The sequence below is a fragment of the Labrus mixtus genome, chromosome 10 (genome assembly GCF_963584025.1).
Source record: "Labrus mixtus chromosome 10, fLabMix1.1, whole genome shotgun sequence".
NCBI classification, from domain to species: Eukaryota; Metazoa; Chordata; class Actinopteri; order Labriformes; family Labridae; genus Labrus; species Labrus mixtus.
The window spans coordinates 17,217,602-17,244,234 of record NC_083621.1 but is presented as its reverse complement, the minus strand read 5'-3'; the positions used below and the strand labels follow the sequence as shown (position 1 = coordinate 17,244,234).

At 39.8% G+C, this 26,633-nt stretch overlaps 1 protein-coding gene and 1 long non-coding RNA gene across 2 annotated transcripts in view; one reads left to right on the top strand and one right to left on the bottom strand.

Annotated features, from left to right (window-relative positions):
- Positions 1-2,091: 2,091 nt before the first annotated feature.
- LOC132981526 (uncharacterized) lies at positions 2,092-3,416 on the top strand. The gene is made up of 2 exons (XR_009674589.1): positions 2,092-2,243; positions 2,358-3,416. It is a non-coding gene; the product is annotated as an uncharacterized LOC132981526 (long non-coding RNA).
- Positions 3,417-4,904: 1,488 nt separating this feature from the next.
- fat2 (FAT atypical cadherin 2) overlaps positions 4,905-26,633 on the bottom strand; it is a 116,641-nt gene continuing 94,912 nt past the window's right edge. Inside the window, exons 24-29 of the mRNA XM_061048571.1 lie at positions 25,825-26,272; positions 21,319-21,472; positions 18,925-19,024; positions 18,650-18,798; positions 17,794-18,068; positions 4,905-9,133 (exon numbers count right to left, since the gene is read on the bottom strand). Of these exons, the coding sequence (XP_060904554.1) occupies positions 8,634-9,133; positions 17,794-18,068; positions 18,650-18,798; positions 18,925-19,024; positions 21,319-21,472; positions 25,825-26,272 (1,626 nt within the window). The 3' untranslated portion in view covers positions 4,905-8,633. The remainder of the gene's footprint in view (positions 9,134-17,793; positions 18,069-18,649; positions 18,799-18,924; positions 19,025-21,318; positions 21,473-25,824; positions 26,273-26,633) is intronic.

Here is a 26,633-nt window from a genome sequence, read left to right as displayed (position 1 = left end):
CCTTTTCCACCTTTTCAAACAGTCCCCTGTGGTCTAAATGAAACATCTGTGCTGTGCTTTGGTCAAAATATGAACATGAACATGAATCAAGCACCAGAGGAGGTTTGTGACCCTGTATAAACCAGCTCTCTCAGAACGCTCCGTTTTGGAGTGTGTGTCTCTTTAAATTCAATATTCATCTATAGAGAGTTTGTTTGAGGCAGAGGCATGGAGGAGTATATCTACCAAATGGTTACAATGTTCAGTTTCAATTTACATTAAGAGGCCTCAAGGTATCGTGTGGCCTATGGGGTGAGATCTCAGAGTATAAGCATCTATCCCTGTACAGAATTTCCTGCATTGTCCTACAGAAATACAAGTTAAACAAAAACAGTCTTTAGCTGACATCAGAGAGAGAATGTCACGTTTCTGTTGGAAATATTACTGGCAGTAAAAGCTCAGAGGCAGTTTGGCTTCGTCACACAGAAAATGCCATGTGTTGAATAAGTGAGGAGGCTGTTTAAACCGTCATCCTGTGATTACAGTGATAACAACATTAAATGCATCAGGAACACTGTGGTTTAGCTCAGCAGGTGGTTAACTGAGTCATAACATCATATGTTTACTGATCAGGAATATTTGTGTTTCTGCACGTACAGAGACAAACAGTCGCAATCAGTCACAATCAGTCGCTTTCTGCTGCTGCGGTGGGAGAAACACATTCACAACGGGCTTGCAGATCATTGTAATTACTAATGTGTTTGAAGGCTGTAGGCAATGCTTTTTATTACAGTTTCCCAATGTTTTTCTGATAATTACTTACTTATTACTGCAAATATTATGATTTAATATGGGAGATGAGCCTGCACCTTATATTTGGTACTTTTTAAAAGGCATAAAGCACAGGTGGCCCTGCCAGCTGATGAGATTGAGGATAAGGTGTCATATAATAACGAGGACGTGAGTGACAATGCAAATAGTCAGGTTGTTCTGGCATTGTAGAAGTGTAGTGCTCAAAATGTGCTACCTTCCAGTGCAGTTCAGAGCAATTGCTTCCCAGACTTTCAGAAGCAGCGGGATGCATTAGTGAGGAAGGCAATTTTTGTGTGTATTTGTTTGTGTACATGCAGGTCCTTGTGTGTGAATGTGTATGCTTGTTAGGATAAGGTGCATATTGGGAAGAGGTCATGGTGATATCAAATGGTCAACATTGAAAAAACATTAATTGTAATGATTTAATATGATCATTTAATGATATGATGATTTTCCTGTGTTCCACATGTGTAAAATGTTGCCCGAGAGCAACAGCTCCATAACAGCTCCAGTGTACCATAACATTATGTGTAGAAGATGCTTTTTTAATACCTACTTTTTAATCTTGGAGTGGGCGCCATTCTAACATCCTTATTTCTACTTGTATCAAGATAAAATGCTGAGACGTCCACCCACTGCCGTGGCTGCAAGTGCAGCCGCCACTGTCACCCACTGTATGCCGTCCGATATGATTGAAAATTTGCACCCATTTCGTGTCTATTGCAAGTGCTGGGATACGATGCGATGCAGACCAGGCTGGCAGTGCCACTTTCAAACATTAGGTCATAATCATGCATTTAAAGCAAACTGTGTTATACTGTTAAATAAAATAAGAACATGTTTGGTGCTGGTTTGATTGCATAGACTCCTCAGTTAAAGACAACAAGTGACCAGCAGAGGTGTTTGAGGTGTAGGCAAATTGGTCACGGGCTGAGCAGTACACTTCAAAACTATCAGCTTTACTGTAGGCTGAGGGCTCAGACCGGTAGCTAGCAGGATTGCAAACTCCAAAAGATGAAAACAGATGGTAAACAAAGCTGCATAGAAACTACATTGTGGATACTTTGTGGACGCAGGAAGACCGTTATTTTAATGATTTGTTTACTTCTGGACTCCCAAAACATGCCCTGTCTTATATACTGGTGCAACTAATAGTCAGATTTTATGGTTACAATAGTGTAATAAAATAAAAAAAAGTATAATCTGAGTTACAGCAGAGGGTTGTTCATTTTAGGATGAAATATTTTTTTCTGAATAACTCTTAACTCTACTTTTTTTTCTTTTCTTTTCTAGAACCTGGTACATCACCTACCCTCCAATGTGCAAACATTGAGGTTATCGACTGTCAGAACTTTCTAAACTGTTTGCAGCGCGGTGCTCCACAGTTCTATAATCAACATGGTTATTAACACCTGATCTGTGCCCGCACTCCTGCAGTAGACATATCTTTAGTAAGTTTGGATGGCTTCTCACTTTATGGTATTTCCAACTGTCCTTGCATGGATTATTTCTTTATGTTTATGAATGATGCAACTTTTTGTAACCAAATAAACTCTCTCTCACAGGGTGACTCTGGTGGAGGATTGGTGTACAATAACATGATTTACGGGGCAATTTCTTTCACTGGGCATTCCAAAACAGCATGTGCTCAACCAGCTGCATTTATGAACATCTGCCATCAGCCCTACTTGACATGGATCAAAGGGATTCTTGCAAGACCATAGACAAGTCTAATGATTGGTTAATGAGCAAATGTCCTGTAATCCATGAGGCATTTAACTCTAATTTAGAGAACAGGTTTCTCTTCATTTCAGAAAATAAATATATTATTGATTGGTTTTTAATTGAAAGTTCAACAATTAATTTGACATTTGTTGGACTTGAGACTAGTTTTCTGATTTACAGATGTTTCAATTCTAACAGTTTCAAGTATTGTGTAGAAGACAACTTTTCTACAATCATTTAGATTTAGCCTGTAATTGGACAGTCATTGTATGGAAAATACAAAGAGGCATAAACAGTTATCTGCTTGTCGTTTAACATCCCTGTTTATTCAAAACATTAAGACCCATCTTATACAAAGTTTTTCAAATTCAAATAAATTGAAGATGACTCAAAACTTTTGTTGTTATGTTGAATTGATTTACGCTGTCAAAGAAAATAAGACATATGTATACATCTCGATTTTGATTACAGGGTCATATAATCATCCTCAAATCAAAACTTATCCCCCTAACACACACACACACACACACACACACACACACTCACACACACACACACACACACACACACACACACACACACTCACACACACACACACACACACACACACACACACACACACTCACACACACACACACACACACACACACACACACACACACTCACACACACACACACACACACACACACACACACATGTACAGAAATAAAGTTGACAGAAGGTTGCTGACTGGGACAGATAAGAACTGTTTATCTTGTATTGTGACTCTGAAAGACAGACACCAACTTTGCACCTTTATCTCAGAGCCATCACTCACTTTCTGTTCCTCTGCTTCCTCCAAACACACAGTTTTTCATCCCGTCACACTTAAGTATTCAAAAAATCTCAGGCATCCAGACACAGGCATCGTGTCATCCTCCCTTTGTTCGTTGTTTTCTCTGTCTCAATACAAATCAATGTCCGACTTCTAAGTTTGTCAATGTGTGTGTGTTTGAGGAATCACATGATTATTGCCGCTTCACGCTCATATCCTGCGTCCCCAGTTAACTTCATAACATAGCGGCAAGAAACTCCAAACAATCTGAGAGTGTCGATAGGGAATTTGCTTCATCGTCAAAATTGATCAATGATGAGAGGTTTTCAGGCAACTGGATTGGCATTCAACCCTTTACAAGTTTCACTTGGAGCTCCTTTGCCTTTCAGAGCATCAGACACCTGAATATTGCAGTCATTTGCAAACTAACATTTTTAAGCATTTTTTTAAACATTACTTTAATTTCAGCATAAATCTCAATAAACATTATTTTATCTTAAATTGTAATACTTTTTATATATACAGTATATTTCCACAATAATGGGTAAAAGTTGTTAATTTATTTCGTTCTTCGAAGGCATCTCTCAACTCCCCCCTGAGTGTCTCTAGAACCCCCAAGGGGTCCCAACCCCCACTTTAAGAACCACTGCACTAGGTTTACTGTTTTGTTTAATAACTGTCAACATGCTGCAGGTATTTGTGGTAAAGCCATAACCTCTTCAGAGTGCAACTTTAAATGGTCTGAGGTTCCCCAAGCATCCATGCTTGGACCTTTTCTCTTTGCCCATATTCACTGCTAAACAATTTGATCTACTGCTTAAAACATTTGTTTAACAAAATCCTTGGGTATTATTATTCATTTTAGCATTCAAAAACTTTGTCTTCCTGTATCTGCAGTGATGTGATTTGAGTTAGATTTTATTTTATTATTAAATTACTAATTTAGCCAGAATTACTAGTCAGTTAAATTCAATTGTATTATTTTTATTGCAGCTGTGGCTCAGTTGGTAGAGTCAGTCATCTTTTAACTGAGAAGGCGGGGGTTCGATCCCCAGCTCCTGCAACAACCAATCTGCTGTGTCATGGGGCAAAAAACATATTTTAAGCCTGAATGTACATTTCATTTCTTTATTTATAAGTAATGAAATGCCCTTTAACTTGATGTGAATCAATCTCTTGGTTTGAACATTATTTTATTTTGGGGAAAAAAAGTCATCGCTAAAGATGTATTTATACCTTCAAAGTCCTACCTTCTAGTTTCATTATGTAAACTACTTCCTGTGAAATGCTGATCCATCAGGCTCGACTGTTTTGGCCCTACTGATTTCTCAGTTGATGTGTTTAAGACTAACCCTGGGAGTGATTTTACTGTCTGGGTGTTTTACGTCACTGAAGTGCATGACCAAATTCAATTTAGCCACAATTTCCTCTGATAACACTAATCCTGTCTGGAGACAGCTGGAAGTTTTTTCTCTTTTTTTTCCTCCAGACAGTGACAAAACACACTGATGTATTTTGTTTAAACCTTATCCGTTTTGACACATCTGAGAAGAGTAAGTCCGACCTCCTTAATCAGTGTTCATATAGATAAAATCTTTATTCATATTCTTTTTACAATATTGAAAACCAAAATTGAATGACAGCATCTTAATAAAATCTCTCACAGAGAAACAACAGAGCAAAACATGGGGCATCCCACATTGATACAAAAATAAACTTTATGAATAAAAACTAAACATTGGTAACTTACATTCAAGTGAAGTCACATTCTGCACAAACAACAACTTACAACAGCAACTAACAACTAAAGATCTATTTACAATACCATACATGAATATTATAAAGTCTCTTTTATACACAGAGGACCTAAACAACGCTCTTTCTAAAACAAAACTCACATTTTGGCAATCAGTGATAAACAGACATTGTACATTTACCCACAGCATACACTTTTGCTGTTTAACTGTTTCAGGATTCAGTGACACGCAGTTTGTAAAATAAGCTCAAAACCGAAATAAAGAGTTGATATTGTCCGAGCCGAGCCATATCTTACTCACGCTGCTGTAATACATACTATACTTTAGCAGCTCTTTCACTAATGTCAGTTCTCACTTACAAAGAGAAAATATCTTTGCACATCCATTTCATAAGACTGGTGCTAGGAGGGCGATGTATCCATCTAAATCTTAAAGGTAAACTCCCACACACTGTCTTACTTGCAAACAAACATTTATCTGTGCCAGACCTTCATCAGGCAAACGGTGTCCCTGATGAGGTCCTAGTATGTAACTTTGCCAAGTGAGACAGTGTGCGGGAGTTTACCTTTAAAGGAAGAATGTGCAACATTTTCCGCATAAATACAGCAGTGAGTGTGAAGCACAAATTCTGCCAGCTGTGCTGTTGCCGGAGCCTTGTTTACATCATCTCTACATGGACGGGCGGTGCTGGATATGAGAGATTTGGTTGCTAGGACATTATGTTTGAGTCACAGAGAAACACATTTTTCCAACTAATCCAGTCCAGCTTGAATAAAAACAGTGTCCGCAAACACCTTCATGTTAGCAGAAAGCCTTTTTCTTACAAATACTATTCTAATGTTTTGTTTATCCCCGCAGCCATGCAGGGCTGTGTAAAAATTCAGTTGATGCATGCTTTGATATTACAAGCACCATCTGCATCCACAGCACGTTTACATGGAGGCAGCAGCAGTTAACACTGTGTCCACATTTACCATGTGCTTTGCCAAAACGCAAACTGTCCAAACAGCAGTAAAGTCTGATTTGTTTATGTATTTTAATAGATCTGATCTCTTGGGCCGTCTATCTGTGCTGGAATTCACAAACGACCTGATCAGGGATTTTGTTTTGTTTGAACAGTATAATTGTGGGCTGATATCAGTTTTTATAGTCAGAGAAGGATTTGAGCTTCCATGTGTGAATATAGACAAGACGAATAGACGTCTGAGTGGCTAAATCGAAACATCTGCTGACACATCTGTTTTCATTACACTCGCTGTGTCAAATAATACATAATGCATGTAGCGTTCTGTAGCTTTGCTTATACATACGAGTGGTTGACCTCAAGTTTACAAAGGGCAAGCCATGGCTTCCATTGTAGGTTTCTTTGGGGACTTTAGTTGAGTATGCAAAGCTGAGAATCACTGAATTGTAACAGACCACAAATGACTTTTTTCATTTGATCAAAACTGAATTGTTAAACAAACTCATCTTTCACAGAATAAACAGCAATTGAAAATACAATAGATTAGAGCTGAAATGTTGGTCGGCAGAATACGGGCCTAAAACAGATAGATGTGCATTATCATCATTTATATCTTTTCTGACATGCACAGTTTATACCCTTTTTTTTAACAGATCATGGAATACAGACAACTCAATTGCTTAGAATACCAACACCTGCACATGTAGCAGAGCAGGTAGCATAGCGGTGTCATTTGTGTACATTAATAAATGAATTATACCGTTGACCGATTATTAAAGCATCTCTCTGAGAACCTTTTACAGAGTCAAAAAAGATGCTAGAACCAGGCAGAAGAGATTGACTGAAGCTTAAACATTCCCTTAATGGGTCCCCATATTATACTGATAATCAGTCTTATGAATCCCATAATGGTTGGGCTCTGAAAATGATGAACTATTGCTTACTTTCCCTAAAATGAAACCAGTCCCAACTCTTAACAGAAGATAAGTGGCATGTAATCATTGGATTAGCTCTAAATTATTAATCACAAGGAAGGTTAATGAAGTGATTTTGTTCTGAACTTATTTGTTCTCATCGTGGCTCTGAACTGTCAAACAGTTATTTAGAAAAATGCTGTTCAGGTTAAACAAGGACTCTAGCATGTTCACTATTTAAAATGCAGCATCCTGAACAACGAGCTCGTGATCAAAACAAGCTGTTCTTTCATCGGAGGCTTGCATATTTACACCATTTAAAATGGCTGAATGGACATTTCTGCACCACTGCGAAGACTCCTCCACATTAAGTGTTCCCTTTCATCATCAAGGTCAGCATACCCCTGCTGTGCTGTACTTGATCGCAAACACCAGGAAAATACTGTAACCTAGTTCACACTCATTTCAATCGACAAGGAGATGCTTACAAATTCAGAATGTACATAATTTACAGCAATGGCAAGACAGTGTAGATATTAGTAACACCACTAGTTCAAATACATCTATATGACAACTGACGTCACCTCGCCACTCTTCTTTATGGCTTTTATCTTTTTTTTTTATGAGGATCCAGCCCCCTTCATTGCACCATAATGACAGCAACAATACACAACAGCAACAGTAAGCAGATTCAAGCGTTCAATGAAATGTTTATCCTGCATGAAATGTGTCACTTTGAATATGTCTGAGATTTGAAATAGTGGGTCAGTGTTTGACACTTTTTAAATCAGTATGTCTTTCTTTCTGCTACTTTACAAGGGAATACATTTCACATGAAAACAAACACACGGCCGAATGTGGAGATGGTGATAAACCCCCGAAGCTGATTTACCTTTCAAAAGATGCAACAGTCGGCATCAAAGCTCTTTATCAGGATTTCATTAGAAAGGCTTTTCTGGAATGAGCGTCGCCGTCTGAATGTCACGGTGGCCAATGCCATGGCAACTGTGTTTTCAGACCGTGCTGGCAGTCTCACGTTCAATAGAATCATACAGTGCATCGTAAACAAACCATTATCATTGTTTGGCAGAGCTGTAACTGATGTTGTTAGCTGTGTTAGCTTGTTAGACAAGTGTGTGAGAAGGTGAAATGCAGGAAGGTACAGTTTGCTCCACTGCTGTTTAGACATGTTTTTTTTTTAAAAGCAGATCCTTTTGTGAGTCAGAATCTCCCGTGTCGAAGCTTTAAAAGAAGTCTTTGAATTTTGCCTTTTTCGACTTTGAAACAAGGTCACAGTTGAGTCAGTAATACTGAGGCAAGTTAACGAGTGCTCTGTGCAGCTTCTCTCACACAAAGGAATGAACTCCTGTTGAACTTCTTTCTCAGAGGTAACCCGGTGAGGTCCTGATTTAACCGTCTGGTGTGGAAAGACAACGCTGCTTTAAGAAGTCAAATAAATGAAAGACATTTGAACTGTTATTTCACATGGCACTTATCTCCACCAGAGGGGGGGAAACAGTCCGATCTGATGGTTAGAGACTTCTGAACTGCTGTTTTGTTTAGTTTCAAAGAGTCTTATCTAAGAAGTAAATACAAAGCTGCCTCAGAGTGGAGTATCATGACGTTCTCTTGTGAAACTTAAAGTGAGTAATCGCAGAACTTTTCCTCAAAACATCACCTCCTCACAACTCCCGTAATCGCTCTCTACCATGCTCGACCCGTCATAGCTCCGCGGGTTCTGTACCGCCGGCCTGGTTTGAGGCTGGGCGGGATTTGCCGCAGGTGGCGGAGTGCTGGCCTGTTCTGCATACGAAGGCATAGCCACACTCAGACGCATGCTGAGTCTCTTGTAGCCCCCCGAGACGTTGTCGAGGCTTCGAGCGTGTTTGGTGGGGTAGTAGCTGATGGCGGTGTACTCGTTGGGGCACTGGGAGCTGGGAAGTGGAAGCCCGTCAGGACCCAGGAAGTCATCCAGGTTCTGGTTGCTGTAGCAGGGGGGAAGGGGAGCGCGGCGGTCAACGCGTTCCAGTGGGAACGGGAAGCCACCAAATCGGGAGTTCCTCCGCGACTCCGAGGTGGAGGTGGAGTAGGTGTCCTCTACGATGTCAAACTGGGGAAAGTCCTGGACCACGGGGCGGCCGTAGTAGTCAGGATCTGCAGGATACACTGAAGAGAGAGAGAACAGTTTAGTATTGCACATCCTTAAACACTGCTTAAAACTTCATAACTCGAATGCATTGGAATAAAAAAAGATATCATAATGAAGTGCTGAGCAATTAGTTAGAAAACGGTTGATCAAAGTAAGTTAACTGACTTAAGTCATTATATAACAATTATATATGGATATTGGACTGTAGATTGGATTTAAAAAAAGCAATAAGCAGAATCTTTTGGTACAACTAATACAAGACGTATTAGGTGCCACAGGCCTGAATGCCCTGGTAATGCCATGTCTATGAACCAAATAAGATCTAACAGTTGTATATTAGATGGCTTTCAAAAGTAAGACAGTATTGGGTCGGAAAATGTTTCAAATCTTGCAGTATGGTCAAAAGATTCCCCACTTAAAAGGTTTGTTACATCAAAAAGATCTTAATAAACTAATCCACAACACTGATTGTGTTTCGCGGTTCATCAAAAACCCAGTTCTTGTACGTTTTATTATAGCCTTATATTCGAATAATTGCCCCTGAGTTTTGAAAAGCTGACCGAGGGTCAGATGAGCTCCCAGACTGAACAAACCCAACACTTATTGTCACTGAAGATAAATATTAACAATTAGTGGGACAGTTGCTGCCGTGCTGGGTGTGCAGGAAGGATTTGAGCAAGTCTAGGTTTTCAACAAGCTTTGTCTATTTGCATATTAAATCCTTCTCTGTGGATTTAAAGTGGTGTAGGTTTGATTAGAGGAACAGGAGGAGGGGACATGTCTACGGAAAGCTTTGTATCCTTAAGTCACTGTATTTACTTTTAAGACAGGGAACTGATCCAGAAAGGGATTCAATTAATGCAAATGTAGAGCTATCCCCTTCCGAAGTTCAACAGAGTTCAAATACACTTAAACTAACTTTAAAATAAAACAAGGATGACCTTGAAGGTGAGTTTCGCTTATATATGATTTGTGCTAGCATTGTTAGCAGCATGGCCAGCGTTGCTAAATGTGTCATTAGGTAAAAGGATATACACCATGTGGACAACTTAACATTTTGATGCACCACCAGATTGGAAAAAGTATCTAGAATATTTTTTTGAGCTGAGCTGTGGTGGTAACATGTGCAATGTTCATGTTAACATGCCAAACAGTAGCTTGTTTCATTTTACTCTTTGATTAAATATCACGTAACATGTTCACATCATCAATTGCATTACTAATATATTTCACATTGAATTTAAAGTGATTATTTAAAGACCCTACTTTTGGTCTGTGTCGATTTTGGCGCCCCCTGTGGACAAAGCATTGTGGTTTATCTCAGCAGTGGCTAGTGCACTGTTCTCTAGGGTGGGCACACATTTCTCAAGGATGGACTGGGATGTAGTATTTATTAGTTCATTAGCCTGTTGCTAACACAACAGAATATGCATGACACTAATTTTAACTTAGGAAACTATCTGTTTAATTTAACATAATTGACAAACAACACCATATGCACTCGTACCTACAAGCATATTTCTCATAACCTTCACCGATGGTCTTGTTTGCTTTTTGTATGTCATATAGAGGCATCCCTATTCGTTACAGTCTGTTTTATAACCAGCTAAACTCCTCGCTCCTCAATTATTTGTGTGAAAAGGTGAACAATTTGGTAATACAACCTTTGCAATATGAAAATTCTTCACTTTTTTGCAATAAGAAATGTAATTATCAGTAGTGAGCTTGTGTTTAATCATGCCTGAGTCTGAGTACATCTGTGCATGGCTCATACAAGCAAAGACACAGCAGTAAATAACCTGTGTTGTTTAAAATATAATCATATAACAATGAAATAAAAAATGTGTAAATCCAAAAGAGGAAGGTGTTTGCTCCTGTTGTTTGACTGACAGGGAAGTCCCCGCAGTGATGAGCTCTTAGCAGGAAAGACAGGAGGCAAAAAGTGTGAAATCAAAATGAGGATTCTTGAGGATTACCGCTTTAAATTCCTGCCCTTCATCCCCGAAAATCTCAAACTAACAAGGCAGACACATTATACAGTTTGTTCAAACAAAACGGCATTGAAAAAGCCCCATGCTGTCACTGGAGTTACTGAGAATACTGATCAGACTCCCAGCTGCTCGCACTGTGACACAGAGAAAACGAGACTAAGTGATAGAGGAAGGTACGAGGAGAGACTGGGAACAAGAGAAAGAGAACTACTTAGAGGGAGTCAAAGGAAATAAAGCTGACAGACAGATGGTGGAGGAAAAGATTGGAGGAGACAAAATGAAGGGATGTGAGGGACAAACAGGTGAAAATGACAACAGAGGAACGATTTTGGAGAGGAAGAAACAGGGGAGGAATTTAAAAGTAGAGGGAACGGCAGTGAAAGGTGGAGCGAGTGATTAAGATTTTGTGAGAGAGAGTGAGATAGAGGTCAAAGGCAGACAGGAGGTAACAAGAGGGAAGGCATGAGAGACATATAGAAAATAAATAGCTGGAAAAGCAGAAACAACGTTTCCAGGTTATAAAGATGAACTCTGACAGCACCTTTACATCTTTTTTCTGTAAATTGAATGGCCATTCAGCTTTCAACTCCAACACAGCATCTTGACTTCCGTTATTTCTACACTTTGAAAAGTTCAATGAACTCTTAAGAACAGTGAACTTAGTGTCTGATGAGATCAATAAATTGCAGCAACGCTCAAACTTTCAGGGCGGAGTCAGACATTTTTCAAATGTCATTAACGGGATGTAGTGCTCATATGTATGCTAATGTCTATTTACTTATTGTGTATGTTCGCTTTAATCAAACCTCTACTGGGATTTTGCAATCTTATATCGCTTAGATTTCCCTAATATACAACTGCGAGAGTCGTGATGGAAAATTTACAACCACCTGGATTACATTTTAATCAACTAGTGCACCTGCCAAGTTGCAAATGTGGATACTTAGTCTAAGTGCATAATGTGTTTCTATTTTTGTTTTTTAATGATATCGTATGTTGAAGTAATTGCAGCTCTCATCAGAGGCAGAAACTCTACAGACATATCTGCGTACAGATGCAGAATCTGTGGACGAGAGACAAGATCATTGAAGTCCAAAGCTTTGTGATTTCTGTTTGTAGTCGTAAGTAGTGTTACTACTCAGCCAGTGAAACCAAAAGAAGAAAAGGGGAAACTGTTCACAATTAACATTGTTGTAAAACCAATGAATTGAACTTCATTTGTGATGGTCAGTTGTTGACTGCCTATAAACTTTGGCACAGTACAACTAGGCTCCTTTAAAAAATATGGCACTGAATCTTATCTCCAGTTAGACTTTATTATGTTCCAGATCCTCTTTTAAGGTTATTTTCTTGAACCGGTCTTTGCTGCATTTTAATGAAAAACCCCTTATCTTCAGTGGGGAACGAACATTTTTGAGAGCTGTAGATTTTGTCCTCCATCTCCTTCTCTGAAGTCACTTTAGAAAAGGATGACTTCAGGATTAGTACGGGCATGAGGAATGAAAACGTGATGTTTATTGTGCTAAAATGGTCTTGAAAATGTCTTAAACCCATCCTTTAAATCTCTGTTCCTCTGGGAGGTGGGATTCACACTTTATGTCCATACTTTGCACTGTTCAGTAGAGTTAAGACTGAGAGCAGCTCCTCTTCTAACTGTTGTTGCCGCAGGCTCTAAGATTGCCATTCGAGTCAGAATTACTTTAAAAGGTTTTTACACCCACCTGAGCTGAGGAATCTCTTTACCAGAAAGTCTTTATTTCAAGTCCAAGTGGAATGTAACTCCCCGAACATTAATTTAAATCCAGATATGTGAATGAAGTATTGTAATGTTCAGAAATATTGTTTGTGTTAATAAAGCCTTTGCATTTTACCTGCAGCGTGATTCATGTTTTCAGCCTGCGGGTCTCTCCCTTCAATTAATCAATGAAACAGTGCGTAAAAGGGAAAAATAAAAGTCATTAGTGTCAAACTTCATCGCAGTACGTATTTATGCCTGCAGCAGGGGGGTTCACTTTGGTGCTGCTTGGCTGCTGAGCCAGAAACCTTTCAAAACGGGGGACATGCAGTTTTGAAAAAGAGGCATTTAAATTCACAAACATTACCCCGTAACGGTGTGAGCCTCCAGTCACTGCTCAAAAATGTGATATTCAAACTGCCTTGAAAAAGGGACCTTAGAAATGTGTTAATGAATTTGGAGAAAATGGGTGGACGGATTCATTAATGAAATTCTCCTCTTCCACACATGAAGGCTTGCAGCTGGGGTTTACAAATTGCTAACCAAAGGCAGATTCGTGAGGCGTCCATCCGTACCTCTGTGGATGTTTTCACTACAGATCTGTGTGTGTGCACCCTTCAGCTTTCAGCTTTTTTTAATAAAAAAAATAAAATAAAAAGTTTTCAAAGATTTTTATTTCAGTGGCAACAGATGAGCTTGGGGCCGAGTGTCAAAATATAGTTGGGACATCAGAGAGTACATCAGTAATGATGGACTAACATTAGTGGTTTGGGCCTTTTTAGGGGGTTCTGAGACAGAATACGTATAGCTTACCGTTTGCGTTTTCTAGTCACACTCATGTTCCTTACTGTTTATCAGTAGAGGTATTTTTTGAAACGAAGAATTAGGGATTGATTGATTGGAGGTCAGGGAGACTGCGGATCTAAGTACACCATTGAACATAGATTGTGGTTGAGGATTCTACAAAGCTGGGGTGGATTTCTTGTCTAGTTTTGCTACTGGCATCCCAGACTAGCCTGGTACCTCCTTATCCCGGTGGTCCAAGACTTCTGTACGAGTATCATGTTGGACCAATAGTTGTCCTACTATCCAACCTACCAGTCCAGGATTTAACCCAAGCTAACTGAGCTAACTAGATAACAGAAAAAAGTAATCAATTTGTCCACAAGAGGACGCTCCCAAATCACAGACAGTTCGTAGTATGGAGCAGCCGGAAAACAAAAGAAGAGAAGCAGAGAGTAGTTATACATATATGACCCAGCTTCACAATTAGTTAATATTGCACAAGATTGTGTTTTTGTAAACTAATTAATGAGGCCCAATTAAGTTTAAGGGTAAACGGACTTAAGCATGTATAGTGCGTTTCTAGTCTTCTTTTTAAAACCCATTCACACCACATTCACACAGCAGAGGCTGCTATGTAAAGTGCCCATCAGTATTAACTAATCCCATTCATACACAATCCCACCTCACTGACGTAGCAGGGGGACACATCGCCATGTGACTGTGGAATCTCAACTTTTTTTGGTGCCTGAATGATTTTTGCACACTTTAAAAAAATCTTTCACCATCTTTTTTTACACAGTAAAACTTCCAAAAACCCCTTTGGAACAATTCAAAATCTTGAATTTGTGCTAGAGCGTCTTTTTCTCTCTACCTTTATTGTTTTCCATGAATGACCATATAACTTTACCATTCTGGCATTGATCGCTGTAAATTTCCTTTTGATGGCTGACAGGCCTCTATGATTGGATGCTTCATCACCAATTCAATAAAAGTAAAGGTGATTGACGACAAAGGCCATTTTAAGTATATTTTTGTCAGCCTGATTTTAAGCTTAAATCCTATCTTTAAGTTTCTAACCTATTCCAGGCACCTTAGACCCACAAGATCAACTCATCTGGCCCCGGAAATGTCAGATTTAGTTCCGGGAGCACATGGCCAACAAAAAGCACAGTGTAAAGGATTCAGCTGCTGTCCCCTTTAACAACGAGCCTGATAACAAGCGAAGAACTACAGGAACGTGTCCTTTATCCTCCATGATAAGGTCAAGCAGATAAATGACCTGCCAGGCGGACGTTGCCTGGGGAGCGATGGCATGACGAATGCCTGATCTGCCTCTCGTCATTTGTCCCGAGATCATAGCAGCATAGGATATTGATCAGAAATATAAAAACAAAATTCTGCACAGAAAAAAGGTGAGGCAGCACGAGTGACAGGAACAAAGGAGAAGAGAAAATAAAGTGAGTGTGATGGAAGGAGGGAGAATGTGACAAATGACCAGCGAGGGATAGAGAGAGGGATAAATGAAGAGAGAAAGCTGGAGAACAAGGCAGAGAGAGTGCCACAGAGAAGGAAGTGAAAAAGACAGGAGAGAATGAGAAAGAAGAAAAGGAAGACAGGTAGTGGTGTAAGGAGAGGATAGTAAAAAAACAACAAAACAGGCTATGGAAAAACTTATCTTATCCTTGGCAAGTGATCGTCCACTGATTTAGAAAACCCTTTCAATTGCTCAAGCTTGTTTTGAAATTAAACACTTAGCATAATGAATGTTACCTGTGCACAGGTGTTCATTTAAGAGATTGGGTCATCAGCAAAATTAGCATCCAACGACTGCACACGAGTGGCAAAACTATCATTCAAGATAAAATGAAGTGCTTAACCCTCAGTGGGGTTGAAGTCCTGAGCTCACATATACAGGAAATGTGTATGCAATCGATCCCCTCCCCCCCACAAAACCTCTATTGTTTCGGTTCAACGAGTGACCTTTTAAACTGGTGACTTACAAAGGAGTGCTTCCGGGGCTGCATTTGTATTAGTTCAGTTTTTAATTAAATACTCATCTGATGATTATATTTCAATATTATGAAGAAAGATTACGCAAAGAGGCAGTCGTGAGCACACGTTCAGTTTTCAAAGGCTGCTGTAACTACGTCATCTACAGACACTTCCAGCTGAAAGTCACCAGTTAGCTGGGTCACTCATTTAACTGATACACCAGGACAGTTACGTCCATGCACGGAGGAAGATATTATTAAAAGGGAATGCCGACGGTGCTTTCTATCTGACATTACTGTTGACTATGGACATTTATTCTTTGAGTTCTGATCTCAGATTTAACATAGTAACCTCCTTAAGTGTCGTCATGTTTGTAGTTTATATTTCGCACATGCTCTCTGGTGGTGCCATCTAGAAGTAGCCTTCAGTAACACGCTTCGCATACAGTCAAGTATATTTACAATCACGCTCATGATGCAGCAATCAGCCAAGAGGAGTTGGAAATTACCACCATATTCAATACTGTGCATCCCCTAACTGCTACTGTCTATATTAAAGAGGTACACACAGTGAGATTGTAGCCGCCTCAAACCTTATAGGTCACTCGAAGGCGAAAGAAAGAATGGGAGTTGGGGGCATTAAAAAGGAGACACAGCCAAAAGAGAATCAGGAAATGAGGTAGGGTATTATAGAATTAAGGCAGTAGAGTATAGACAAAGTCATACAGGAGACAAAAGAGAGAGGGAGTAAAGAGGAGGAGGAGGAGGAGTAGGGGAAAGCAATTGCGGAAAGAGAAAGTGGAAAATGAAGCCACGCTGAGAGATGAAACAGAGAAAATCACTTTGTTATTTCCAGATGTTATCACATCCAATCAGCCTCGTCTATGAATGTTTCATCTTCCACAGTTTAATCAGTATGGTGTGTTGACGGACCACTCTACGGGCTGTCCCGTGTTTACCATGACGCACCACTTCGCATGACAATTAAGTGCTTATTTACAATGACCTTGAACGACTGAATCGTTCAGCCTGTTCTGACCTTTTTCTATTACTCTTTGGCTTCATGCCAGAGAGATTTAGTTTACAGCTCATTGACATTTTCTTTTTCATTCACTGCAGTTGACATTTCCCCCCCGAGTGTTTTCCAGTGTTGCAAATTGATTCTATTTTACCATTAACTTGAATCAGCTGAGATCCTGATTACACAGAGAGAGCACACTTTTCTTTGTAAGTAATCAGTGAAGGAATCTCGACATATTGATGGCCAATATCATACCTTTGTAATACCAAAATAATACCAAAGTTTCTTATTACTGCAATGAATGGAAATACATTTTTAACAGGGGCACTGCTCCAGCATCTTTCAAAACACAAGGATCTTTCTACAAAATTTACTTTTAGATTGATTGACGTTTTAATTTCAGTATTTTCTTTTGAATATTTGTGTAAAATAGTGAAATTACTAAAACTGATCATATATGTAATCATATATGTATATAACAATTTTTTTTTATTTAAGGACTTGTACATTTTTTAATTAGAAATGGTGGCAATATTTCCCTACTGAGATATTTGATAGTTGAGAAACCCATTTGTCATTGCTCTCCGGTGGACAAAAATGTAATGGTGACTTTCTCCATAACCCTAAACCCTAAAGCAAGTTCTTCTCAGTTGAAACATCCCCACCCCAAAACATGTCAAAGACATTCATGCCCTGCTTAAATAAAACAAGAACACATAAGTGATGTAAATTCCATGAATAAAGTATTTTGTGCTTTTCTTTTTAGGGCGATAGGTCATGTTGGGTTGGAAACACTGGGGTGTGTACCATACTGAGATTCTCAATATAATTAATGGTTTACATGCAACAAGTCTTTGAGACAGGCAGAGTCGGAAAAAGGTTGGAATAAAATACTTTGCTCACTAAATTGCAATATAATTCCTCTTAACCATACCATTATATGTATCATATCCCCATATTCTTGGTGATTCAGAGCCTCAAAATCAGCCAAGATGGATTATTGGTCAAGTCATAACAAGACTGAGTTGAATCAATTTTGATATAGATCTGAATTATTCATGGTAAGGAGATAAAAAAACATTTGTTTCTCTTTCTCTTTCAGATTAAATCACAGTGTTCACCCACCGAATATGAAACACAAATAATAGCACACCTTCATAGTCCATGTCCCAGTGGTTCTTCCTGATCGATTCATTGTCGGAGCTGGATGGCGGCCTGGCAGGGAGGTTGGGGGCTACGCTGCACACGACCGGCCCATATGTCGAGGAAACCCCGCCTCCTGACGGTCCAATCTGGCTGCGTGGGCGAAGTGACCTGAATGGTGTGTGGTCAAGGTCGTTGACGGGACCCACCATTGAGCTCATCTCTATAGGACTCCCTTCATGGTTGTCAGCTTTGAGGCTTTTGGTCAGACTGGGCTGGAAATAGCTGCGGGTGTGTAAAGATGTTTTTGATTCAGTTAAACTGGTAAAATAGCAGATACCAAAATTCCCATTTCCTTTTCTAGCCAGTTACCATGTCAAAATAATCCATAATTGATGTGTGTTCTAAGGATTGTTATGTAAATGTATAAGGATGATGCCTTGTGACTACTGGATGCAAACTTGTTTGTTAACACTTACAGAAATCGAGGCCCTTTTACATTCTTTTTCCTGTATCTTACAATATTCCCCCCAACTTTCTGGAAACAACCATCTTAAAGCTTTTTTTCACCTACAGCAAAGATGACTCAACACTGATCTGCTCCCTGATTTTGACTTTACATTTTTTTTTTATTCATTCAACTCCAACACTCCAAACATCCCAATTCTTATCACTTTCCTTGATGATGATTTGGTGGTGATTACGATCAATTTAGACACCCTGCAATGTAGTAAATCAGGACTGTTTGATATTTAGATATATACCTGTGCTGTGACACAAGTAAGAGACAATCTTTTCAAAACTTTCAGGGGTGTTGAGTTCCATTTTAGACAGTAATTCAAGTAACCAAAGTAATGAGCACTTACCCATTGGAATCCTGGACACAGACGGGCTTTTTCTTCTTCTGCTGAACGTAACGTTTCCTGATGCAAACAAAGATGCCAACCAAGAGGAGTAATCCAAGCACACTTACGCTGATCTCCATGATTTCCATGTAGCCAATCATTGGCGAGACCTGATAGGTGGATGGGACAATTAATAGATGCGTTTATTTAAAGGAACATATGGAAGAATAGAAGTACTGCTGAAACAACCAAAAAACAAACAATACATAAATTGATGACTTGTTGTTGTGTCTGACCTGATGCAGCGGGTCACAGTGGATGGAGCCGTCAGTGACTTTACAGTCATAGCCTCCGGGACACGGGTTGGGTGAACACTCTTCTATCTGATTATGGCACCTATAGGATGAAAGAAAGTTTGATTCATTTGATTCAACAGGTTAGAATTCTTGTAATTTCAACATGCTTTCGTTTTGCAGTTAGGATGTAAAAGTATTTAGCGTCAACATCAATGTATCTTAACTCTTGCAGTGTTGGTGCTCTGATCTTAACGCTGTGAAGCAACTATTTAACATAGTCCTGCGTCCTACGTCATTGTACTCAGCAGTGCTTTTTACTCATTAAATCATTCAGATTGTGTCCAAAAGCCAAGCAGATGTTTTCTGAGTAAACTGCTGTGGACAGCTGTATTTCTGAAAATGGGGTGAGTAGCCAAGAGTCCTACAGTGAAGAGCAGCACAAAGGCTGCCACCTTGGCTCTGGAGTTAAGGTTAAATTTGGCGGATGATACTGAGGGCTTCACTGCACCCAGGCACCAAACACGACCCAGAGGACCTTCTGGCAGAGCTCTGATTGCTAAGTGCTGTGATGATGCTGACAAAACCTATCATTTTGTTTTACATAAAACTGCCTTGTGTTCAGCTTCACCCGCTCATTTCCCAGGTGTTGAATTCCCTTGCTGTTGAGTACTGAAAGAATATCCGCAAGTTTGAGAGCAAAATACAGCAACTGCTGTGCATTTTAAACTTGGACAAGGAGTTTAGTTTTTGAAAGAGAGAAAAGTTTTAAAGAACTGAGTTGTAAAGTTTTGTATTGTTCTTTATGTATGATAACGCTTGAATAGATGGTTTTGGTTCATTTAGATGCTTTTTATTCAAAATGCACATGGACTTTGTATGTGCTGCTTTCTGCTGCATGAACGGATTACAATGATAAAACAATTACCGCCCGCAACAAAAAACCATCACAGCATGATAAAACATCTATCTGTCGGCTTTACAACTCCCAGTTCCTGCAATTACGATCCACCAGTGGTCATTTTTCACTCACTGAGTTAATCAAAACTCCACCTGGACCATGGGCCCGCTGTTAATACCCAGGAGGAGCGACGCAATTCCACAGGCGGACTTAATGAAAGCAGGAAAATGCAAATGTTGCTATAATTTCATTTGAACGTGACTGTTCTCTTTGTCAGCCACTGGAAGTGTGAGTGGAATACGAAGAGCTGGTCGTAAAGCCATGAACACAAGTGTGTGTCATTATAGTTTGCAACTCATCACATGTATGCAAATTCAAGGCCATGCAAGCTTTTTCAGAATGCAAGCATGTACCTCTGTGCAAGTGATTCTGCATATAATGAGCGTTGCATTTGTATTCAGCCAGCCTTGTTGGGAGTCATGGTAATACCTCTGTGTGTCTAATTAGGATTAGGTGGGTGTTCATTTTGGAGTTGGTTACAGCAGCATCATTTTCCCCACACATACTTTTTTATATTTGATCAATCATTTAGTGTACAAACATGAGGGAAAATCCAGTGTATTTTATATTACACCAATAAAGTTGTGTTTCTGAAAAGTGCAAAAACACAAAAAAAACACCAGCAGTTAGAACATCAGACGTCGTCAGCAAATCCAACAAATAAAGACATAGTATCCAGATTGACCTCCACTATATGCCACATACATTTGTTTGATCATTGGGTTTGGTTCTTACCTGTCAGATAGTCTGACTGCTTTTCTTTCAGGCCCTGCTTGACAAACTTCCATTGTGTCTATACAACATTTCAATTTAAATCATTCCAGCTCCCTGCACAGGTGTGTTAACAGGTCATGTTACAGCCGTGCTATGAATGCCCAAACACAGCCCACAGTGTAGTTTTATGCCTCAAGTGTAGTTTCTTCTGTTTACTGCGTGTAACTAAAGGGATTGTGTATGGTTAGACCGATGCATCCACCAATGGAGATAAGCCAATGCTTTTTTCTCTGCTGTAGCTTTTCAGCACAGGCTATGTAGGAAATCCTTACTGGACTTTACTGTGATTGCTTTCAAATCCATCTGCTTCCCCGAAGTTACATGGATTGGGCAGGCATGGGGGATAAATGTAAGTTACCTTAAGGACTAGAGGTGCACAGATAATATTCCAGCATATTCTTTGGTCAGAGTAAGTAACAGTAGTTAAATGATTGAACCTCAGCACGTGAGCATGTGATTAAAGATTAAATTGTGCTTGTATTGCTGGTGAATCACCGAGCCTCCTGCGTAGAAACTGCATTCACAAGCTCTCAAGTTTGTGGTTCTTTAAGAAGGAGGACACATAAAAGTAAATAATTCACTGCATGAAAGTAAGAAATATGTTGATAATGCATTACTGATTCGAAAAGTAAGTGAAAAGAAATGTGTGTGTTTGTTTTTACCGTGCATCAGTGTCATCCAGCGAGCAGTTGCAGATGTAACCCTGAGGCTTGGGTACACACACCCTGTCGTGGGCACATGGCTGGGAGGCGCACGGGTTGTCAGGGAGCTCGCAGTGGGCGCCGTGGAAGAGTCCTGCACACCTGCAGCGCGGCTCTGCACAGTAAATAAAACACACCCAGACGTCTGAGACAAGAGCGACTGATCATCACAGCAAGTATTCCCCTACAGACGGTAAATAATCACAGCAAAGGTCAACCTGATCAGATCAGAGAACACAAGATTGTGTTTGATATTTAAAGTTAGAAATCACCTATTGAACATCTGAAAAAAGCAGTGTTTCTTGTGTCACTAGTCCAGCTGCTACAAAAGAGTCTGTACTTAGAAACTCTTTCACTGATCAGAAACATCAACAGCCAACATCTGGTTTTGTCAGTCGCTCAGAATAGAAGAGTAAAGAGTTGAACCACCTGAGAGCAAGAAACAGACTGTGATGCTTTTCCACAAACTTTTTTCTGGGTCAGAGAAACATTTCTTGTTTTACATAACATTTTACAAAATGGAGAGTGCTTGCCATGTTTGTAAAAGTAAAAAAATAATTTAAAAAAAAGAAAAAATCAACTTCAATTTTATTTTTCTAATAAGTTTTCAAGTTCAAGCAGAGAAGAAATGTTTTGGTTTTGAAATGTGGTATTTAATCAGTTCGATATAATTTGCCAAATTAAGAAAAAACCTCATAATTAGTTTATTGCAGGTATGAGTCACCCTTGCACCTTTAGCACAGCTGCTTGTAATTGAACAGTTACATTAAGAACTGCTTTAATACCACAGCACCAAAATGTTCCCATTTGGAGACATTTGTGCAGAATTACCAGTTTCATAACTGTTATTTCGACGCCTGTGGGATCCTTCTCCATATTTGCCTATTTTATGATTTGGCAGACCCTGTTGTCTAAAGAGATTACATCAACAACCATATTGTAATTTGGAGATCAGAGGCTCGCCCACGGACTCAAACCAGGAACCCTGTGTTTGATATCTTAATTGTTCTGCCAACTCAAATACAGCCACGCTTATATCTAAACAATATGTTTTTCTAGTTCAATATAGATTAAATATATAAAAAAAACTCTCCTTCATAAATGATGTACAGAAGGTACACATGTTTTGTATATTTAGGTCAACTTTTTTCATTAGTGGATGGAAGATCAGTTTTATTTGTTATAGACAACATTTGACTTCAATCATTGAAGCTCAAAGGAACTCCAATTGGAGTTTAGAGCACTCAGACTAAAATATCAGGCCATATTTAGTTATTGCAGACATATTAGTATTGGTGTAAAGGTAGGCTGATATCTAAGAACTTGTACAAAATGTTGAAATATGTTTGAGGTTGATAAGAAACTTTGACACCGTTTGTTAAGCTGACATCCCAGGACAAGATTGTCATTGAATTGGTAATGAAAGCAGTCTTGGAACACATCTGTTATCACCTTAAGTCAACTTAAGTCTATAAACAGAATTCTCTATTATATCTCTTACTGTTGCCAGTCAGACTGTATGCTACATGACCAGCGTCCTTTATCCATTGGGCAGACACCTGACACTTATACCTGATGAACCACAACACCTGCTGTTGCTCTACTTGGCAAACAAATTAGCCGATGGTATAGAGATTGTGTATAACCCAAAATAATCTTCTTTACATGATTTTATTTGTTTGAATTTTAGGATAAGATGTTTTTTTTTTTTATTTGTGGAGGATGGAGATGTAGTACTGGACTCCAGTTTATTTACCTTCAACCCATCCCAGTCATTGCTGCTTAATGTTTTGGGGGGGTTCAAAGTCAGGATATGGGCAAGTAGCCGGCTCAACGATTAAACGTCAACACTTTCACTTGTCTGTAATGCTAGTAGGGCTGTGGCTCTGGATTATAGCAACTGCCCATACTGCTCTACTACCTGGATGTAAACCAGCCCAGTGGACGGATGGCATCTCTGAGCCGTTTGGGAGTATTTTACGGTATAGCGGGAAAGTTGTAAGTACGCTGAGTCAGGTAATACTGGCCAGAGCAATGTGTAACCAGCACACGCATGTGGATGTTAACCTGAAAGGAGGACTGACGCTGGCAGTGCTAGCACAACTAACATTAGCCACTCTCTGCAAACAAGTTTGGTATTGTTGACGAACAGATGCTGTGATCCAGTGTTTAGCAGTGTTTAATAAAATACCTTTTGACTAGTCAACTAGTCTGAATTTAAATGAGCTTTTAATCGACAGGAAAATGAGTCGCTAGGACCGTCATAGTATGGAGTTCCTCTTGTTAAAAAAACATTTAACTTTGGTCTGAAATGGGACAGAAGAGAGACCAGACAAAATAGAGGAATGACATGCAGCATGGGGCTGAGGACCAGAGTCTGATCCCGGGCCTCTTCAACAAAGACTCAGCCTTTCAATGGGTGGGCTCTGCTAACTAAGCTGGCCCGGCACACCTGGGGTCTAGGGTTCTTGTCATTCTGTACAGTGTAGTTATCAGATTTGTAGTTGACACATTGATTTTGTCATAATGAACAAAGACCTTAAAAGGCCGGTTAAAACTGCTATAGAGACAAAGAAAACCAGTCAGACCTTGCTGTCTCCATGTGTCCTTTGACTTCACATCCCCTTTATACCAAACTCAGAAAGCAAACACAATTGAAGCTTCAGCAAAACAGCAGGGGAAAGACTTCATATGGTGCAGTATAAATAAAAAGAACATCCACAGCCTTCATTGTTTTGCTGCCTGTCTGATTGCATTTGCTCGACCTGGGAGGATCTTTTGGGAAATAATATTTACTTGTTGTTGGGCATCACACTCCACAACTGTGCCTGAAGTAGAAACTGAAATATGGTTTGACGCGATGATGAATAAGGTCCAGAGAAAAGTAATACACCGATGTAACCTGTTGCCCTGTCTCCACGGGGCACAGCAGGCATTGTAGTACTGCTTGTACAACATAATGCAGTTCAGTGACCTAACAGGTTAAAGAAAAACCTACAGGTGGCCGGCTTCTGATAACAGCTATAGGAATGGTTTGTTTACACGGTTCTTCCAAAGCACAGAGATCTGTATGATCTCCAGCTTTATGTTTGGTTTCACATCCACCTCCCTCGAACATATTGCCTGCAGTCTTTTCCACAGTCCCGCAGAGCCACATGAGAATAATATTTGAAAGCTCCTGGTCTTTTATCTGTAAAATTGCAGGTGTGCTTATCAGCGGCTATTCTAAGCAAAGAATAAGCTAAGCCAGCTGACATCCTCCTTTGTGATTTATGACAAAAAAAACCTCAAAATAAGACATCAAGCCCCTCTGACACCAATTTCTTATCTTTTGTGTTTTGACAAGAACTGATGCATTGGGCCAATTAGTGATAACCTAAAACGGTAATCAGCAAGCGGCCGCATAAATGGCTCGGAGTCTGATAAGAATATCAGGCCGAACAAATCTTTCAGGCTTGAGTTTTCTTTGAGAAACTTGTGAGCTGAGAATATGGGCCCTGCTGAGAGAATACAGTTCTGGCCCCCCTCCACTTATTCAAAAATGTAGGCTATTGTGTCATACTGTATTTATCAGTCAGTGTAGCATTTATTTAATTAAAATCGATCCAATCTCAAACTGTCTCTCTCTTTCTGCTTTTAATTTGCACACTGCCAAAGCTAAACTTCGTATTCTTTTAAATTACCCTTCAAAGTTTTTTGGATTCGTGTTTCAGTTGATTGGTTTTTTAACAATGCTTTATTATCTGTTTTTTCATTTTGCTCCTGCAGGTTTCATTTATCTGTAATGTATTGTGTGGTAGTTTTAAATCTCAATAAAACCTTTTTAAAACGCTTTTCAGAGACGCATGAGCCTACATGTGTTTAAGTTGGCCTTAGAGGAGAAAATGAGGACACAGAAGATGTTGTTTTGGGTAAAGAAGATGGATGGAAAGCGTTTAAATGTAACTTGGGACTTCCTTTTTTAATCTTGGGGTCTTGGGAGGGTTTTTATTTGGGAGACAACAGCCTGTGTTTGTGTTCCCTTTCTCACTTTAATTTGATAGATGACAGAAAGATTGCCCAGAAACAGGAGGAGCGAGCAAAGTGGGATGAAATACAACAAAGGTCCCATGTCAGAATCTAACAAGGGACATTGTGATTACACAGGACACGTTTAAGATGACAAGGGCGAGCAATGTGAGGCTGTCACACCCTCTGTGTAAAGTGTGTGCACTGGAAACTAATGTTTAAGGTCACTGAAGGAAAACTTTGGATCCAAAATGTCATCTCAATAAGGAGAAGTTATTTTCCTTCCTAGATTTATTTCACTTATGTTCTTGTTTTAGTTATGTCCGACTTTTAAAACAAGTTTGAGACAAAGGAGTAGAAGCGGAGCAGTGTCTTTGTCACAATCAACATTTCCATCAATATAAGGAAAATATCAATTCAAAGTTTCTAGTGAGAGTAAAGTAACATCAGTGCACCCACCTCCCCTGGCGTCCTCTTCGCAGACCCCTCCGTTCTGACAAGGGTTGTTGTCGCAGGCTCCCGCCTGGCTGCAGCCCTGATACACCCCAAACACCCTCCTGCTCCCCGGCCTGGTCCACTCCTCTGTGTCACCCACTCTGATCGGCTCCCCGTTGAGCTCCAGGCCCTCGAGGCAGCCGGTGAACGGATGCTGGTGGCCCTCAGGAGCAGAGCCTTGAGTCAGAGAAGCAAAGAGCAGCGTCCCGTGGGAGCCCATCATCCTGCACGGCTCGGTCAGCGGGGCGAATGCCGGGTGATGCTGGTCCAGGGTCAGCCTCAGGGCGGAGGAGTTGACCTCCAGCAGGACGCTGTGCCACCGGCCGTCCGACACCGCAGCGGATCCGATGAGTAAAGAACCAGGGGAGGTGTTTCCACAGCTGAACCTGAACTGCAGCTCTCCATCTGTTAGCTGAGGAGGGAAAAATAAAGGGTCAGTTAGCAACATGCTAATGCTCACAATCTTTAGTGTGATTCGATAAGAGACAAGAGTTTTTATTTACAAGCAAAACCAGTAAGTGTGTTGCATGATTAGACAGTGAGATAAGATAGAGAAAGTTCTTTCCAGCTCTGTAAAGACTCGAGAATACACGTTGTGTAAACTGCTTTGTCTCTTCTGTTATTTTTTTAATTTGATCAGACAAAACTTCTTGACCAGTAGGCATCTGAGGAAAGACAAGGACACTGAATTTAACGTTATATGTCTTGAATATTATTATAAAACTACAACTTTGATTTAAGTTAATACACTTAGTATTCACCCCACTGTCTGA